Source organism: Polyodon spathula, chromosome 1 (genome assembly GCF_017654505.1).
Source record: "Polyodon spathula isolate WHYD16114869_AA chromosome 1, ASM1765450v1, whole genome shotgun sequence".
Classification (NCBI taxonomy): domain Eukaryota; kingdom Metazoa; phylum Chordata; class Actinopteri; order Acipenseriformes; family Polyodontidae; genus Polyodon; species Polyodon spathula.
In genome coordinates, this window is record NC_054534.1 from 57,191,646 (window position 1) to 57,211,429 (window position 19,784).

The 19,784-nt window shown below is 35.4% G+C and overlaps 1 protein-coding gene across 3 annotated transcripts; it reads left to right on the forward strand.

Annotated features, from left to right (window-relative positions):
- Positions 1-305: 305 nt before the first annotated feature.
- Positions 306-18,996, forward strand: LOC121320036 (platelet-derived growth factor receptor alpha-like). Of its 3 annotated transcripts, none has more exons than XM_041258161.1 (29): positions 306-673; positions 4,249-4,319; positions 4,746-5,054; positions 5,274-5,540; positions 5,693-5,823; positions 5,943-6,105; positions 6,243-6,420; positions 6,615-6,730; positions 6,878-7,189; positions 7,560-7,826; positions 7,974-8,104; positions 8,360-8,528; positions 8,785-8,974; positions 9,387-9,502; positions 9,591-9,717; positions 9,903-10,099; positions 10,545-10,639; positions 10,757-10,889; positions 11,175-11,279; positions 12,948-13,058; positions 13,692-13,845; positions 13,975-14,141; positions 14,396-14,511; positions 15,181-15,303; positions 15,465-15,576; positions 15,851-15,950; positions 16,050-16,155; positions 16,581-16,816; positions 17,060-18,996. In XM_041258161.1, the coding sequence occupies exons 2-29, from the start codon at positions 4,259-4,261 to the stop codon at positions 17,205-17,207; spliced, it is 4,440 nt and encodes a 1,479-aa protein (XP_041114095.1). In that variant the 5' UTR covers positions 306-673; positions 4,249-4,258; the 3' UTR covers positions 17,208-18,996. The 3 variants fall into 3 exon arrangements, with proteins under 3 accessions (XP_041114095.1, XP_041114114.1, XP_041114105.1); XM_041258171.1 differs by lacking the exon at positions 306-673 and adding an exon at positions 3,901-3,990; XM_041258180.1 differs by lacking the exons at positions 16,050-16,155; positions 16,581-16,816; positions 17,060-18,996 and having other exon boundaries at positions 15,851-15,954.
- The last annotated feature ends 788 nt before the right edge of the window (positions 18,997-19,784 follow it).

Sequence of the window (19,784 nt, forward strand, 5' to 3'; positions counted from 1 at the left end):
GTTAAACTCTCAGTTTTTTTTATTATTATTATTATTATTATTATTATTATTATTATTATTATTATTATTATTATTATACATGTATATTGGTTATAAACATATAAACAACAACCATGTAATTATTTAAAGTATTTTGTTCAACTGAGAAATTATCTTCTTACAAATGGAACACGATTTCTTGAGAGAGAAAAAAAAAAAAAAAACATGATCATTTGCAATGCTTTTTTTTTTTTTTTTTTTTTTTTTTAATCTCTGATAGTATTATGCGCCGCCTCTCTGTGTATAAGAAGTGTGTGCCTGTAAATGTCAAAGGAAACCTGACTCCATTCACTGGGCAAAACCGACTCTTATTTTGAAAAGGACTAGAGGGGCTTCGTTTCCTGATAGTTATTTACTTTAAGATGATAAGTTTTTGGAAGGATGTGCTGTTACATTGAATCAATTACAAGTCGCGCTGGTTGAAACCCATTACTAAGCGTAGCAGTGGAAGTAGAAAGAACGGAACATATGCTTCTCCTTACCCCACAGGATTTTTGCTTTGCGGATTATCATTGTAAGAAGACCAGAAACATATATTGAGGAAAACCCCAAACGAATGAAGCATCTAGATCAATTTTAACTGATCCAGCCTTTTCTTTTAAAGGGAAAAAGAAGAAAAAAAGGATTCTAAAAGGTATGGTGTCGCATAGTATGTTTAGTTATTTAAAAGTAGTAAGCTTGTCTATAAATCCTAAACTTTTAATGCAGCTTGGCTGTTCATAGATATATTGTACTTCATATTTAACGTTATTAGACTAATCACCATATATTAGTGATCCATATATATATGTGATATATATATATATATATATATGATATATATATACGCTTTTCACGACATTTAAAATGACACTGTTGTACAAAGCGAAAAGCATTATGGTGAATAACGTTTTATGAAAAAGTACACTAAGATATTTAATAAACTTAGAAGGCTGTAAGATTTTTTGCATTTTCAAACGTGGAATGTTAGAAACTGGTTTATTTTTCTATGGTGATATTTGGTATAGCCTATAACTCCCAGAACTGCCATTCCACAAATGACACTTTTTGCAGTTTGCTAGACACAGCACAGCATCTGAGAATTTATGGAATTAAGATAAGCGGGAACAATATGTAGGAAGCTGACTGAAGTTTATCAGTCATTCAATCTGGATATCGAAGGGCATTCAACGACAAAAAAAAAAAAAAAAAAAAAAAAAAAAAAAACACTGGCATTGGATATTTTTCTAGAAAGTTGATCAAAATCACTAAAAAGAGTTTACTCTCTGGATTACACGCTACAGTTTTGCAAATCCCGAGCGACTGCTCTTTCAACTTGTTTCACATTTCGGAGGATGCTATGGAGGATGATGGATAATAAGCCCTGACTAAATGTTCTAGAGTGGGAGATGGCACGTCTTAAGTTTTACAGTTTCTTCGGGGAGATGCTTTCTTGGCTTTAATGACAAACACATGCTGTGGAGGCGATCGCATTCCTGCATGTGGTATGGAATTTTTTTTTTTTTTTACTGGAAAATATGTCCTTTCTCAAATTTCTGATCAGGGATTCGAGCCTTTGTACGGACTGAAAAAAACAAACAAATGATATAATAATGCAAAACATTGGAATAACATTATTATTATTATTATTATTATTATTTATTATTATTATTATTATTATTATTATTATTATTATTATTAGTAAAACCGAAGCTGCTTTAAAGAGTACCGCATCGGTGCATTTTCCTGTTAACTCTTTACCCGAATCACCATATATAAAATGATACAATGAACCTTTATAGTATTAGTCATTTTTCTATTTTAGAATGCTTTACATATTTTGTATCAAAATTTCGTTACTAGCACTTTTTGTTTTCTGTTGCCTTCACTCCCCTGCGTTTTTCAAGAAGCATATTCCCATGTAAATGGATTATTCACGTGTGGGATTACATTTACCAGTTATACTCCGCAGAGTAGCATTTGGACAGCTGTTTTTGAAGTGTCAGAAACTGCACAAAAGCAAACACGGATCTCAAGAAACATATGTGCAAACTTGTTTTAGTCTACCCGAGAACAAATGGGGACTATTCTAAGGCTACGTAGCCTACAAAACCTCTTCAGCAGACTATCCGAATGCTATATTGTCTTGACGCTGTCAAAATTGATTAAATTCTTGTCACCTTCAAGTGAATCTCCCAAGACCTGTGAGACTGTTTGCATGGGAAGGTCGTCAGCCCAGGAACTACATGAAATACCCTCTTCATTAAACAACATCAACACCCCGGGATTTGCCAAGCTTAATTAGTCTCTTTGGACTCAGCTGAGCGAATTGCTTAACAAATGTGTTAGTACTTTTGCAAAGCCCAGAAGTGGTAACTCTGTGTTCCCTCAACGCCGACTCCACAGGCGCCTGCTTTACAATAGTCTGTTTTAATTAGATTCAATATATTGTTTGTGTGTGTGTGTTTTACGCAACAATATTTACCATGTTTGGGAAGTTACATTTAGTTTTCGGTAATGCAACACATCTGTAATTGTAGCTTGTGCTCCCTTGTTAAGTTGTTGCTGTTTTTAAGCACCTTGTGAAAAGCGCAGTTCCCTTTACATGCTGTTGCTACAATAGCCAGGTGTTTCTATTGCTTGTATAAAGATGATTCAGTTTGATATTTGGATCACCGCAATTCAAACGATGTTGCTGGGGGTTGGATGACCAATCCTATCGCTGCCGTTTAGAAAGCGCTTACTGGCGTCTCGCGCTACACCCCCGATGAAACCCAGTCTCTGGACATCAGAGGAGTCTCACTGAGGACTGTGATTAAAAACAGCGCTAATGTCTGCCTGATACCACTCACGAGAGTGTGTATTGAAGATTAGAAGAGCACTATTGGCTTGTGAGCATTTTGACAACTTGAATAAAGTCGTCGTTTTTGTGAGGTTTTTATCTATAGACTTTTATATCTATCGTTGTGTGTGTGTGTGTGTGTGTGTGTGTGTGTTTTTGCTTGTTTGTTTATTTAGTTTTATGATGTGAGCATTAATACAGCAGTATCCAGTATAAAAATCATAGGAATTCATAACATTACCGATACTAAGTTCCCTCTTGTTTCTGGATCTCATTACTTTTTACAAGCCCGTGTTTCTCTGAAAAAGAAAGCTTTTCGGGAGCAATCTAATTTTATCCATCGAGTTCACACATCGCCGGATGCATTCTCTGATTTGCCTGAAATTGAAAATTCCAATTTATTTTTGACAAATTTGATTGGTGTGTTGCATACATTATCGTTCAATCATTTCTGTACACTTGTTATCAACACAATCGCAAGATCGTCCGAGATTGGACATACGTTAAAATGAATAAATAAATAAATCATCTTTCACCTGAGTTGTGTTTTTTGCCATGCATTACAGAAATTAGTAGATTTTTTGTTTGTGGTGGAGCATTGCAAGTTTTTATCCCTCTGCAAACTTTTTTTTAATTTTTTTTTTTAACAGCAGTAACTTGATGCCTTAGAGATGGGGCAACCTTTTAGCAAAGAAATAAAGTATTTTGGCGCCCCCTTGTGATTATTGTTTGGTCACTGTGGCTACAAGTCCTAGTTTAGTCATCAGTTCTGTTTGAACAAAGCACGGAGGAGCAAAAAAAAAAAAAAAAATTTGCAAATTTGGCATTTTTAATATCTTACTAGAATTAGAAACTAAGGCGAAATTATTATATTTTTGAAAACTCTCTGTCTCTTTGAACTAAGCTAATTTCCATTATTTGCGATCACTTGAAGTGTATAGGAATTCGATATCCCGTTAGACCCGCCCCCATTTTTAGTGACAACCAATTAAAGAAAATCATTGATGTCGATATATAAGGAGCTGACTTTCTTGTTGGCTACTGTAGTTGGACAGTGGTGCAGATACGGAGATTGTTCATAGCTTCAGCGTTTGCTGTAAGACTGTGGCAGTCTTAATTAATATCAAGAGGTATGTGTATGTATATATATATATTAATATATATATATATATGCCCGGAGATATATACGGGCCCTCTACAAAATAATAACCAAGTCAAAACAAGCTGATTGTTTTTATTGATCTGAAAATAGACTGTGGCCAGCTGTTTGAAGGTAGGGTTTTAAGATAGTAAATATCACATATGTATTTGTGTAAGTCTTTAAGAGGGCTTTTGATTTTTTGTCAAACAAAAAGTTTTAGAAAATACCATTATCCTTTTTTTTTCAGGTTTTGCAACATGGCTGTCTTCTTGAAGACATTCCTGATTCTGGGATGTCTCTTGCTTGGGATCTCTATAGGTAAACTATATAAACAAAATATCACATTTCCTATTAGAATTGAGAAATACAAGTCTTGTTGGGAGCATTGCATGGTCAACAACGCACACACACACTGTCAGTAAATCATGAGTCATATTTACTGGTAAATGTACAACATCTAATTAACATTTGTCCAACATTATAAAACTGTAAAAATATAGACTAAATGATTAGCCAATATAATCTTTACAAGTGGTGAAAAACAAAAGGTCATGCATAAATCAGAATAATATATTATTAAACAAATATATGCACCAGTCTTAACTGCTTTATTATTATTATTATTATTATTATTATTATTATTATTATTATTATTATTACTACTACTACTACTACTACTAATAATAATAATAATAATAATAATAATAATAATAATAATAATAACATAACAATATATTTTTTCAGGTCCCCAGTCAGTTGACTGTGAACAGCCGATACCTGTCATTTACCCTGATAAAGATGAACTCATTGTGCAGCCCCACTCTTCCATCAATCTGAGCTGCTCTGGAGCAAGTGAGCTGAGCTGGGACGCCCCTGTCTCACTGAAAGATGTCACTCTTGTAGAAGAACATGTGAACACTGGACACTTCGTCACATCTCTGCATGTACAGAATGCCTCTGCTTCACATACTGGATTCTACACCTGCATGTATGCACCATTAGATAATAACAACGAGGAGGTGGATGGGAGCTCAGTTTACATTTTTGTTCCAGGTATGTTAACATCACCAACAAGTGCATGTTCATTAAGCTTTGAGCATCGAGCTCCAAACCATTGAATCATATTTTTTAAAAAATATTGTAATACTGAAAGCAATGCTTACATTTCACTCTCTCTGTTGACAGGGGTATGTATGACATTTCCACACTGTTTTTCCAGAGGGTTTTAAATTGAATTATGCATTGAGGGTACATTTTCTTTGTTTTTCACAGATCCAGCAGTGGCTTTCCTTGTCCACGAAGATCCACTCAGTAAACATGTTCTTCCAAGTCCCTTTGGTATGGAAATTCCGTGCCGTGTATCTGATCCGCGGACACACGTAACCCTCGCCAACGCAGATACAGGCATCGAGGTGGACAGCCAGTATGACAACAAAAGAGGCTTCATTGGGATCTTCCCTCCCGGAACCTACATTTGTAAAACCACTGTCAATGGAGTGAAAACTCAAAGTGAAGAATATATAGTCCACGGAGAAATAGGTATGTATCCGAAATGACAATAGATGAATTGAAAAATTGAAAAATGCTCAATTAAGTGCTGATGTAAAGCAGTAGTTGTGTGTCCAATATATATACATTTTTTTAAAAAATTTCACCTGAAAAACAATTATGTCTAATGTTTATCCCTTCAGAGCTTTCTGAACTCCATGTTGAACTAGAGGTGAATCAGGCAGTGCTGAAGGAAGGGGAGCATATCTCTTTAACTTGCATAGTCAGTGGGGACCACATGTTCCAGCAGGACTGGCAGTACCCTGGGAAACAGGTAAGGAAATAGCCCAAATAGTTACATCTATATGGTAATAGATCACTCTCATCGTTAGCATCATCATGATCTTGACCTCTCAGCAATGATTCTTAAATAATATGAGTTTTTGTGAATAGGCTGGCAGAGGAGTGCAGGACGTGAAGAATATGCAAGATGGTGAGGTGCGGTACACGCTGAGTATTCCTCGAGCCTCTGTGAAAGACACTGGAGATTACAAATGTTCTGTAACACAAATGGAAGACGAGACAATAGTGAGGGCAAAGAACATAACTGTTTATGGTATGTTGAACTCTAGTGCTGTATTAAATGAAGCTATTGAGTTTATGCATCAATGTTGACCTTATAATAACGAATCCGGAGGTAGTCCATGCAGGCAATTTGAAATGATGTATTTTTTGTTTTATTCCCTTCCATAGACAAAGGATTTATAACTTTGGTTCCCGCGTTTGGCCAAATGGAATATGCAAACTTATATGATGATAAGGAACTCACAGTGAACATTGAAGCTTACCCAGCACCAAAAGTGACCTGGTTGAGGGAGAGTGTTGCAATCAATGAAGGCTATGCAGTGACAACCCATATAAGTGGAATCAGGTAAAGCAGAATAAATACATATAATTTCTAAATAATCATAGCAGCATATCTTTTATAATGCTTGTATGACATATTACTAATAATATATAATATATTATATTATTATACACTGATCAGATGACATCCTCAGTTGTTCTCGGTCCTCATTTCTCTTTGTTTTAGGTGCTGATGTATACTCTACTTTTAATTCACAGGTATCAAAGTACTCTGAGACTGATTAATGCAAAAGAGGAGGACATCGGAAACTATACTATTAAGGTTGAGAATGAAAATGAGCAAACTAGTTACACATTTTCTTTAAGGGTGAAAGGTGAGAAAATTAGATCATACTTATGTAAAACACACAATTACCTGCAGTGATTTTGACTTAACACTAATCTAGTTTTATCCTAGTGTTCTGTTTATCCATTGAGAGAATTCACCTCAATCAGCTCATCTATCTGTTAATTTAATCCAGGGCCTCATTTACCTCTGCACGAGCTGGCATTGCCAGTTATCTCCCCCCATAAAGAGGAACTCATTGTGCAGCCTCTATCCTCTTTCAAACTGAGCTGCTCTGGGGAGAGCGAGGTAGTCTGGAATGCCCCTGTCGAGGACAGTCAGGTCATGCTTGAGGAGGAAGAAGACAACAGTGGACTCTTTGTGACTTCTCTTAACGTGCAGAATGCCTCAGCTTCCAATACAGGATACTACTCCTGTTACTACTCAGCAGCGAACAATACAGAGGATGCTAATCTGGAAGAGAGCTCCATTTATGTTTATGTTCCAGGTATGTTGAACAATGAAGACCATTTTTAGGGAAAGGTTATGGGTGGAGTTGGACTATGGACAGTTGAGTTTATGGTTTATCAATTTTTGGGTTAGTTTAAGTTCTTTCTCTCAAACTTTGTACATCATTTTGACTCCTTTTTAATTTATGTACAGGAATTTTAGTGTGTATAAAAAAATGACCAATTAATTACATGTTCTATGATCTATTTCAGATATAAACCAGAAATGTAAAACAAAGTATCCCAAACTATAGTGCAGATGTAATTGTTTTAATACCACTTTAAGCTTATCATTTCCTTTATTAACAGGTTGTCCTTGATGGACTGTTTGTGAAGACTAAAGTGTGAATCCTTTACTTTTCATTACAGATCCAGCAGTTCCTTTTATCCCCCCTCTAAACCAATTAAGTCAACACGTTCCTGCAACATATGAGGACATGGAAATCCCTTGCCGTGTAACTGACCCACATTCAAATGTTACCCTGACCAATGCAGACACAGGCTTGACAGTGTCCAGCATGTACAACAGCAAAAGAGGCTTCATTGGGGTCTTTCCTGAAGGGACCTATGTATGTGAAACCATCATTAATGGCATGGAAATCATGAGTGAAGAATATATAGTGCATGGCTGGAGAGGTATGTTTCTAACATTGAATGAACTATACTTTATTTAATGAGGAAAGATTTTGAGCAAGCATTCTGATTTTAAGAGATTGAGATTAAAAACAGCTCTATGTACACCTGAAAAATTGGCCTAATTCCATCCATGCTTTTCCTCTTCAGAAACCTCTGAACTTCAAGTTGAGCTAGAGGCTCCAAAAACAGTGTTTATGGAAGGGGAACCTATCGTCATTACCTGTGTAGCCAGGGGGAATGAAATGCTTGAGGACCACTGGAAGTACCCTGGGAAACTGGTAAGAAAAGATGCCCTGAAATATTAATTATACAACTGTTTGGTTGGTTCTATACTGGAAGAAAGTCACCCCCTCCCTCCCCCCTCCCGTCCCTGCCCCCAAACCACAAGAACTCATAAAGAGGTTTACTAATGTTTGTTCCAGAACAACAGCATAATGCGATTATAAATTGAAGGATTAAACTTGGGTTTATCAAAGTCACATTAGATTGATCTTAACTAATTGCACATTTGATGTGCTGTCCTTTTTATATAGGCTAACAGAGGACTGAAGACTGTGAAGGAAAACAAGAAGGACGTTGAAATTCGGTACACTCTGAGTATCCCACAGGCCTCTGTGAAGGACAGTGGGCTCTATGAGTGCTCCATAACCCATGTGATGAATGATGAGCTACAAGTCAAGAAAGTCACCATCACAGTTTACGGTAAATTGAACTTAAAAAAAATAAATAAATGCCCATCTATGATATTAATAATGCAACTGCTTATAAACATGCAAGCAACACTAAGGTTAGGACAACCACAATCAAGTATTTGTCCAACTGTAAGTTGCAAAATTGAGTTATTTTGATATTTTATTTCAAATAATTAAAATTTCAATATATAAGTAGATATGTGATTACAAGGGAGTATATGCATGCAATTATGAATTTCTATTCTTGTATTTATTGTTATCTAAAGAGAAAGGATTTATTACTTTGGACCCAAAGTTTGCCAAAATGGAATTTGCCAAGCTACATGAAGTAAAGGAATTTAAAATGAACATCAAAGCTTACCCTGAGCCTAAAATGACCTGGTTTAAAGATGGTGTTATTCTGAATGAAGACAACACAGAAATAACCAGCACCAAGACAGAAATCAGTGAAACCAGGTAAAGAAAAACACATTATGTGATCATTACCTGTGAACAATATGGTCAGTCTCATTGCCTAATAGTAGCAACAAAACAGAAGAACACATCAAGAATATTGAAAAAATAATCAAAACCAAACCAACCTCTATATCATATGTAATCTCTAAAAATAATTAAAAAAAATATAACATAACTTTTTACTTTTAGATTTGTATGGTTTACTGTTAAGGCTTCCCATTTTCTGTGCATTCAGTGAGATCAGGGTTCACATCCTTCTAGATGACACTTATGTCTGCATTGATGTGGTACATTGGATTGGATTTTGTGTTTAGTGGTATTCATTGCGGGCAACTGTTTAGAGCTTGTTTGCTGGTGGGTGGATTACAAAGCCCTTCAATTAAAGACAGTTAATTGTTCTTTTAATTCACAGATATCAGAGTACCCTGACGCTCATTCGTGCAAAAGAAGAGGACAGCGGCAACTACACCATTTTAGTCCAGAATGGAAATGAGAGTGTTAGTTACACATTTTACATGCAAGTGAAAGGTAAATGTTTTTCAACTATTGGGTTTAATTGGCAGTTGTTGTTATACTGTCGCTTCTGTATTTTAAGTGTACCAATTTATTTTTGCAGTTCCAGCAGCCATAGTGGATCTGATGGATGTTAACCACGGTTCCAATGGTGGACAGTCGGTGGTGTGCATAGCTGATGGGTTACCTATACCCCAAGTTGAATGGTTCATTTGCAAGAACATCCAAAAGTAAGACATGTATCCCTTCTTCAAACTCCAAATAGTTTTATGTCTCAGAATACACAACTTAATTGTGTACTGCTGTTATAATTTACCTTGCTTGGTCTTCAGCTGGTTAAAATATAATGTAATTTTCTATTACTGTAATTCTAGTAATAAGATGCCTAATACAGTGCCTTTCGTTCCCCTTCTAGATGTGCCAATGATTCATCACAGTGGACTCCTTTGTCCATAAATTCAACTGATATCACTATTGAAACCCATCTAGATGAAGAGAACAAGATTGAAAGTGAAGTGACATTTGCCAAACTAGAGGATACTTTGGCAGTGAAGTGTCTAGCTAAGAATGAGCTTGCTGCAGTGGCCCGAGAAGTAAAACTAATTTCACATGGTAGGTATTTTCCTTTTAGTCATCAATAAGTGCATTAAAGTCTGAGGAATACTTTCATTTTTTGTTTTGTGAAGTGTACATAAGTGCTAACATGATGAGAAGAGAATCTGTATTCCCAGTTGTGTATTGGTGGTAATCTGTATTTATTTGGTATTCACTGTCACCTGACTTCCTACAAACTAAGCAGCACCATTTGTTGCATCTACTTCACTGCTCTTCATACCTTTTGGCTATGTGCTTCCCTGTACTAGCATGTGGGCAGAGACCACTAGTATACATTGCACTTAGGTACTAAAGAGCTATCAGATAAGTGTTAATTAGTTTAGTATAGGCTCTGTCCACACTTGGACCCACAAGGTGAACCTATAAAATGACTCCGACAGCACTGTTTAGGTGTGGAGTCTTTTTTTAAACCACCCGTTGATTTTTTTTTCCCTTCCAACAGTTTTACAATCCGAGTTAACAGTGACTGCTGCAGTGCTGGTCCTGCTGGTCATTGTCATCATCTCACTGATAGTGCTCGTCATTATCTGGAAACAGGTACGAGAACGTTACCCATAGTTCACTGTAATCAGCTATTTCTTTTTTCAGGTATTGCATTTTGTAGCCCAGAATGATGTCTTAAAACAGGGTTTGATTTTAAATGGTATTTTTTAGAAACCCAGATACGAGATTAGATGGAGGGTGATTGAGTCCATCAGCCCAGACGGCCATGAATACATCTACGTGGACCCCATGCAGCTGCCCTATGACTCTAGATGGGAGTTTCCTCGTGATGGACTTGTACTTGGTACGCATTCGGTGTTACTGAGTGGCATATTTTGTTAGAGTGCAGCAACAAGGGTTATCTTTGGGTTAGAAAGAAAAGTCACTGGTGTGCCTCACCCCTAGGGATGGAAGTGCTGTCCTGATGACATCATGTCTGAGGTCACACCTCAATGTGTTAAAACTCCAACTGAGTGACAGAGCCAGTTTAGAACTGAACAAACATGATCTGTTACCTCCTTTAGATAACTGACCCTAAACACCAAAATCTGTGTGAATTCTGTTCTTTAATCATCCTTTGTTCTCACAGGCCGAATCCTTGGGTCCGGTGCTTTTGGCAAAGTGGTAGAAGGAACTGTATATGGGTTAAGCCGTTCACAGCAAGTGATGAAAGTTGCTGTAAAAATGTTGAAACGTGAGTACTTGGGCTTTTTATTAAAAATATATTTTTTTTGTTTTCTTGAAATAAAAATGATGAGTTACTGCCTTGGACAGATTTTGAAGATGCTGCTCAATCTGTAAATAGCAATTAATTGCAGGGTGTTAAAAATGGGCATCAAGTGAAATACAAATGTTATTTAGGAGGATAGTGACCTCAAATATTAAACTTTGAAATAACAAAGTTTAAAAGTTTGTAATAACATTCATCATGTTCTCCCCTTGTTATTTATAAAATACCATTTTAGTGGAAAAAACAAACACAATTAAAAATGTATTGTTGTATTCATATTATAAGACTACTGTATACACAGTATTTAAACTGCCAAATCAAATGTCAATCCATGTTTGTCTAATCACTATTCGTTATGCGAAAGAAAGAAACAAAGAAAGAAAAGTATGCCTCTTAGACGTTAGGCTACTGAGCCTCATTTTAAACATGGTTTTGATTGTTTACATAATAACAGGTCAGGTAAAATTAAAGTAGTTCAATGAAATTAGATACATATGTATCACAATTTACAGTTAGAAACATAGAAATCACTGTTTTTATTTGTTTTTGCAAGGCTTGCTGCTGTGGCAGATTTGCACTGAATGCCCTTACACACACAGAAGCACTTCTTTGATTGACTAAGCACATTTCACAATTTGATTATAGTATTAGAAGCTGTCTGTTCTTTTCTGTTTCCTTATATATATATATATATATATATATATATATATATATATATATATATATATATATATATATATATATATATATAAAATACACAAAGCAACAAAATCAGAAGACATTTTATGACAGAAATAAGCTATTCAGCCCATCAGTGCGAACAATTTTCCTATAAACTGTCGTGTGTCTAGTAGCTAGAAATATCACAGGGTATTTGCTAATATATTCCTCACATTAATATTAAATAATGGTAGCTACGTGTTTCTAGTTTTCTGGGATTTCAAACAAAAAATACAATTCTCATTTCTTTTTTTACTCATTTCTTTCTTTTAAACTAAATAAACAAGCCTGTTGTGTAATTTTTATTTTTCTTACATTTCAACAAAATATGTAGCAACAGAAGTATATTTAAAAAAAAAAAAGTTAAATACTGTTATTTTAATGGTATACTTCATATCAGGTATCCCCCCCTTTATGACAGTCTTGAGCCCCCTTCATGACAATCTGGATATGCCCCTGGTGTATATACAGTGTATAATTTTGCTTCATAAAGTCAAATGAAACCTGAATAATGCTACGTAAACATAATGAATTGCATACTGCTTTGTAGTTTTCTGTGTACTTAAAAAAACTGACAAAAATTAAAAAATGTGACATTTCAAAATCTATCATGAAATACTGTACTATTATTATGGCTTCCGGTAGACTTTTGCGATATCATTTTGATTATATAATGTTAAATAAAAGATTTTTTTATTTTAAATAAAAGAGTTTTTTTATTATGTATCAATCATAACATTCTAGGTGATGCAAAACATTTGGCCAGAGCTGTTTTTACAGTATTTTCAGTGACCTTGTTAGGTATTTTTTTCTAAGCTGGTGACAGTGGTATCATTTTAGGTTATGGTTAGCAATTTTATGATAAAACATTAACATACTGACAGTATTGGTTATTGTTTGTTGCAATCACAGCCACAGCAAGATCCAGTGAGAAGCAAGCCCTCATGTCTGAACTAAAGATAATGACTCACCTGGGGCCGCATCTAAACATTGTCAACTTGCTGGGGGCATGCACTAAGTCAGGTATGTTAAACTGCAGTCAAAATCTAAAGCAACTGTAATGTATTGAGTTTTTACAGTTTTCATAAAACACATTCATAAAAAATGTTAATTGCAATTGTAAAATGTCTGACCGTTTAATATATGGTTTATATCTAGGGCTTCAGATTTTTTGTGTTTTATCCTGACCTTTTCTACTCTCTTTTAAAAATTAAATTGAAGTCATTTGTGTATCTCAGTCGCAACTGAGAAAAGCGTTAATAGTAAAAATTGATCAAATTTATGTGTTTTTTTTCCTGTGAAACAACTAAATGGGCTTTTAAATTGTAAGTTTTACTTTCATTTAAAAGCAGAAGCAACTCATTAAATACAGTTACGTATAAAGATTGTAATAAAGTGTCCAGCATAAAATACTTTATTTTTCATTCTAGCTTTAATAAAGATTAGTCACTTATTAACACGTTGCATGTAAATGAAAAATTACTATTAACACGTTTGTGATTGAGATACATAAATGAATGAATTCTCAAAGGAGAGTGTAAAAGTCGAGGTAAAACAACGAAAATCAAAAATTAATATCCCACTTGACTGAACACGCACAAGCTCACAAACACCATTAAATTAAATTTGCCATTATTCATTCTCATCATGCTGCAGGTCCTATTTATATCATTACTGAATACTGCTTTTATGGAGACCTGGTTAACTATCTGCATAAGAACCGTGAAAATTTCTTAAATCGACACCCAGAGAAAGCGAAGAAAGATCTCGATATCTTTGGTATCAACCCTGCAGATGAAAGCACTAGAAGGTAAAAAAAAAAACATAATATGTTGCTACTCTTCATCTGTGCTGAAACAATGTCCACCTGAGTTGCAGTGTCATTTGCAAAATCCTCTCTATAACATCGGTATCCATTTGTTTTCCTGTCATTCTGCAGCTATGTGATCTTGTCTTTTGAAAACAAAGGAGACTACATGGACATGAAGCAAGCTGATACAACGCAGTACGTGCCAATGCTGGAGATGAAGGATGGTTCAAAGTATTCTGACATCCAAAGACCAAATTATGATCACCCACCTTCACATGAGCAAAAATCACTAACTGGTAAGTCTGCAGTTAGTTCAAGACTAAAAAATATTCTTGGTTGACCATAAATACTACTTGTTTGATTTGTCAGCAGTCATTTTACTCGACTGTAAAGGATACATATCTTTAAATGTTAGCTAGCAACATAATTACACACCAGATGATTGCACACACTATAATATGCCCTATTTAACAGGATCAGGTCATATTTCTATTTATAACTATTTTGAACTAAGTATATATTGCTGTACATTTTTTTCTTAATTACTCAGATACTGAAGTAAACAATTTGCTGTCAGATGACAGCAGTGAAGGTCTCACTGTAATGGACCTGTTGAGCTTCACATACCAGGTGGCGAGAGGCATGGAGTTCTTGGCTTCCAAAAATGTAAGTAGCGCAAGGGTTGAGGCACAATTGTATAACTTTGTGTCACTGGTTCTTCCACTGTGACAGTGATGGTTATTTCTAGGGACATTATATAGTAATTTTCTTGCATTGACAATCCCAGCTATGAGTGAAATTGAGTCTTATTTGGTACCACTTCTCCTCTGTGGTTATACAAGGGGAAGATAACTTTGCAGATCTTCAATACAAGCAGTGGCACAGTCATATAAACTGTAGACTGAGTCGCTTGGAAAGATGATTTCATAAGTTCTCAGGGATCGCATTACATGGACAGCATCACGTATATGCAGTAAATCAAGGTTTATAATTTAATATGGATGGAAAATATGTTGCTTTGAAGGAGATGCCAGTCAGCATGAATGTAGCTAAAATTACATGTTTACAAAAGCACTTTATATAGCCTGTGCTAGTTCTGCCAAATCTAGGGTCTCATTTTATATACCCTGTTGTTACAAAGCCATTGTGTACTTATGTTGCAAGAAATTAGTCATTTGCTTGGAAACTCCAAAAGTTAATTTGGCAATTTTTTTTTAATGGTTTGGGGCATGTTTTAGGGAAATTAATCAGTAAGTATGCAATACTGTAAATTTACACAACAAAGTCTCAAATCAATGTAATCACTAACAGAAACGTACTTTCCTTTGTATATAGTGTGTTCATCGTGATTTGGCTGCAAGAAATGTCCTGCTGTCTCAAGGAAAAATTGTGAAAATCTGTGATTTTGGATTAGCTAGAGACATCATGCATGACAACAACTACGTTTCTAAAGGCAGTGTAAGTATCATGTGATAATAGACACTGCAGTATCATCACTCATTCATTCATAGTGATTCTTTACTATTATTCACTCAATGGCAGACCACCTTTTTCACATTGAACAGCAACAAAGAACTTGTATACATTCTGATGTCTAATTGAAGTACTTGTTTTTGCAGACTTTCCTCCCCGTGAAGTGGATGGCACCAGAAAGCATTTTCGACAATATGTACACAACGCTGAGCGATGTCTGGTCTTATGGCATCTTGCTGTGGGAAATCTTTTCACTAGGTATGCTGAACATCTGGAAACATCTGAACAATTGGAGACACTGTTTTACTTTACTTGATTATACCTCGTCACTTGAGAGTAGCATTACTTTTAAGCGCTCTGAATAAATCAAACATCTTTTTTTGGGGGGATGTCAAAATATGTAATTACTTTGCAACAGTACATTGTATCTTTAAGTGCTGCTGTGTAACATATGGTACATGTATAGAATAAGATAATGTGCAAATGTACATGGAAGGAGATTCTGGAATATTTAAGCTTTTACTTTTTTAAGGTGGAACGCCTTATCCTGGAATGGTGGTGGACTCCAGCTTTTACAACAAAATCAAAAGTGGCTACAGAATGACAAGACCTGAACATGCAAACAACGAAGTGTAAGCAAGCATTATTAACATTATATTGACAGTGCTTTTGTTTTCTGAAAAATTGACAATAAGAAAATAATAAAAAAAAATCTTGCCATTTATTTGTAGGTATGAGATGATGATGAGGTGCTGGAGCAGCGAACCAGAAAAGAGACCCTCCTTCTACAGCCTGAGCGACACTGTGGCATCTTTGTTACCTGTGGAATACAAGAAGGTATATCTGTTACCATCCAATTGTGTTTTATTACATACATACCAATTGCAAGAATAAATATCCGTACTGTGAACAATTTTAACATGATTACCCAAACTCTCCCCCTGAACCTAATGTTCAGTACTTTTAATTCTACTATACATGTTTTAAAACATAGTAAATGCAATTATGTACACTATTTAATATAAAGAGAATGTAAAGGCTTTTTTTTAGAAATTGAACCATAACTGTTACGTGAGGCTAACATTTAGAATTGAGAGCTAGCAAATCTTGGTTTCTCATTTATCCCTTAAAATCCTTCATCCCAGCAACATTTAAAAATGGGTACATGACTTGATCAATGTATCTACCATGGACAAACAGTTATTGCTATGGGAGGGAGCCTGGTCTGTCTGCTAGGTTATTAATTGAAACTATGTCTACAGAGCTATGAAAAGGTGAACCATGACTTCCTGAAGAGTGACCACCCTGCTGTTACCCGAATGAAAGCAGAAACTGAAGACGCTTACATCGGTGTCACGTACAAAAATGAGAACAAGCTGAAGGGCAGGGAGAGTGGGTTCGACGAGCAGAGACTTAGCTCCGACAGCGGCTACATCATCCCCCTGCCAGACCTGGACCCTGTCTCAGACGATGAGTACAGCAAGAGGAACCGGCACAGGTAATCAGTCTACCTAAGAACATGTACTGTACAGAACAAATAGATGGTAACCATTACGGAGACTAGAAAATAAGAAAGTGTTGTCTATTAATGTCTACATTATAAGGTAAAATCATCATGGCCATGCTGGCCGCTTTTAATAGATTTCGCTGTTGCACAACTGAAAGCCACTCAAGGTTTGTTCTTTGCAACAGTCTTTACAAAAGCACAGCCATTGCATTTTGAAAACGACGTGTCTTTCAGCTCCCAGACTTCTGACGAAAGTGCCATAGAGACAGGTTCCAGCAGTTCCACATTCATCAAGCGGGAGGGCGAAACGATTGAGGACATTGAGATGATGGACGATATGGGGATGGATTCATCTGATCTGGTTGAGGACAGTTTCTTGTAATCTCAGATTTATGCAAGCCAAATCTGAAAGTGATTTGTCAAATATCAATTCAGAGGACTTTTTTATTTTTTATTTTTTACCAAAAACATAAATAATAACATTAATAGTAACCACTTAGCTGCATTGATGAGCATGCAAAAGAGACTCAGGTGGTGCTTTGAAAAGCAGAGTTCAAGCAGAAGAGAAAGGGAATCCCAAAAAGACAATATGAACTTATGAAACATATCAAGCTCACACGTGTTCTGTGGGCTTCTTCCTCTGGTACTCTTCGGTATGTTGCTTTCTGCAGGCAATGCTTCATACAAAGATGAAGGGGAGCACTGCCAAAAAAGACTTTCTATGTTTTGTGGGCATTTGTTTAGATAGAAACACATCAAGAAGCATCAACGGAATATATTATCAGTGTACTTGTGTTGAGCAAAAACTTTATTTTAAGTGCAAGTAACTTGCATTGTAACAGCATCCAAAGAGGCATTATATGTATATCATGTCTCTTGTCTTTGAAACCACTAAGGTTGTTTAAAGCAGACATATCAAAGTGAGGTGATCCTTGGAGTGATGCAAAAAAGGTACAAATTCTGCTTTAAAAAAGCCACCCCACTAACAATGTATGGATAGAATTTAGGCAGCTGACTGAATCTTCTGTACAGAGTTGTTACATGTCACAGAACCTGCGGTTGCTTTTCTGTTTTATGTAGATTTTAGTGGCATCCAGAACCATTCAATGCAGTCATTAGTTTCATGAACAGCAGTACATGGTAAAGCACAACGTTGAATGTATTATGTGTTTTGTTTGTGGTATGTCATCAGCAGCTAAAGCTGTGGAGAAGTCATGTAAAAAAAAATATAGTGACTTGGGTGGGCTTAGATTGGGCGAAACTTACAACAGTAGATCTACAAATTTATGAAGTCAACTGTCCTGTTTTTATCAATAACACATAAAGGAGACCATTGACTGTCTGCTACCTTGCAGTCCATTAAAAGACGACCTTGACTTTTGCTTCTCAAAAGATTTACGACGTATTTATTTCAACAAAATAGCTCTTATTAAGTAGCTCTGAAGTCCAAAAAAAGATTTTAAAGGGACCAATCAGAGTATCTGATTAAAATTACCTAGAGAATGGAATGGCTGAATGGAAGTCTGTGTTAGGTTAAGTATACAACCATATACCAACATTGGTAATGTTAAACTGTTGTTTTGTACAAAGATATATATTTTTTAATATAAAAACAGTTTATACTGACTAGAATGCAACATTTTACAAAGTTTCTGCACACCAATCAGTGTATGAAAGAAAATAGGTTTAAATCTGTTCCAGAGGCCCCCTCCAAGAATTATGTATGAAATCAAACAGCCCGTCCCCTAACTTAACATTAGAATAAGTTACAAGTCTGAAATGTGGAATAAACCTGTATAGATATCTTTTACCTAATGAAGGACATTAGAAGAATATATCATGATGTTATACATCAATTTGTACATATGTATTTCTTATATAGTCTTTTAAAATACTGCCAAAATATTTCTGTCTAGCTGTATCACTGCCTCTGTGAATAATGTAAGTGTTCGACTGTGATGTACTCTGCAGGAACGTTAAACTGTTGCACTTTTTTGTCTTTTTTTATTTTTCAAAATGTTTATTTAACATCACAAAACAGAAGTTTCCAAAGTGCCAGTGTTTTGAATTTTGAGGAGATGGAAAGGAAAAGTGTGGTGAATCATTTGTTATAAAAGGTACAATTATATGTAACCCAATACCCCTTTTTTTTTTTTTTTTTTTTGATTTTTCAGAAATATACAATATGTAAATTCAGATGTTCTATATTTCAATAAATGATATAAAAAGTTGTCATTGTTGTTTGTTCAACCCAGAAAATACTGTTCTTGCTAATTTTGTAAAACAATATTTAATATGTTGCACAAAACAAACTATAATATCTGTCTGCATACGATAAATGTTTAATGCCTACAGGGTCTAGACAAAAAATAGAAATACCTGCAATATGTATCACAAACCTTTGTGTAAATTAAAACATGCATCTCCCTGTTGCAAGACAGTTTGACACAACAGAAAAGAAGGCAGAGCTGACAAATCTTATAGAAGACTGATGGTACAGTAGGTGTTCTGTTTGCTTACAAATGTGTTCATATTGAAGACTGTGGTTTCACGGGGAGCCTCGCATTAGGTTCATACCTGAAGGATTTAGGTAAAAAAAAAAATTAAAATTTGAAGTATTGTAAATCACATATCTCCATTGACCTCATCTTTAGCTACTATAATCTCACACCAACCTGTGAATTGCTAAGGAGACGTACGTTCGCACCCACCTAGGAATTTGTTAGGTCTAACGTGCAAATCGTGGTCACGACTACAAAGTGAAGAAAGTGACAACCTAAACTTCCTTCTTTCCAAGACGATAATATTCACACCTCCTTTGTAAAACAGGCACCGTTATTTGTCAATAACAGTACCTCCTGTAATAATCAATTCCACATAAGCAAAAATATACATATATGTACCCGCCATTAAATGCAACAGGTATTGTTAACTACGTCTTAAGAAAATAACCCTATCA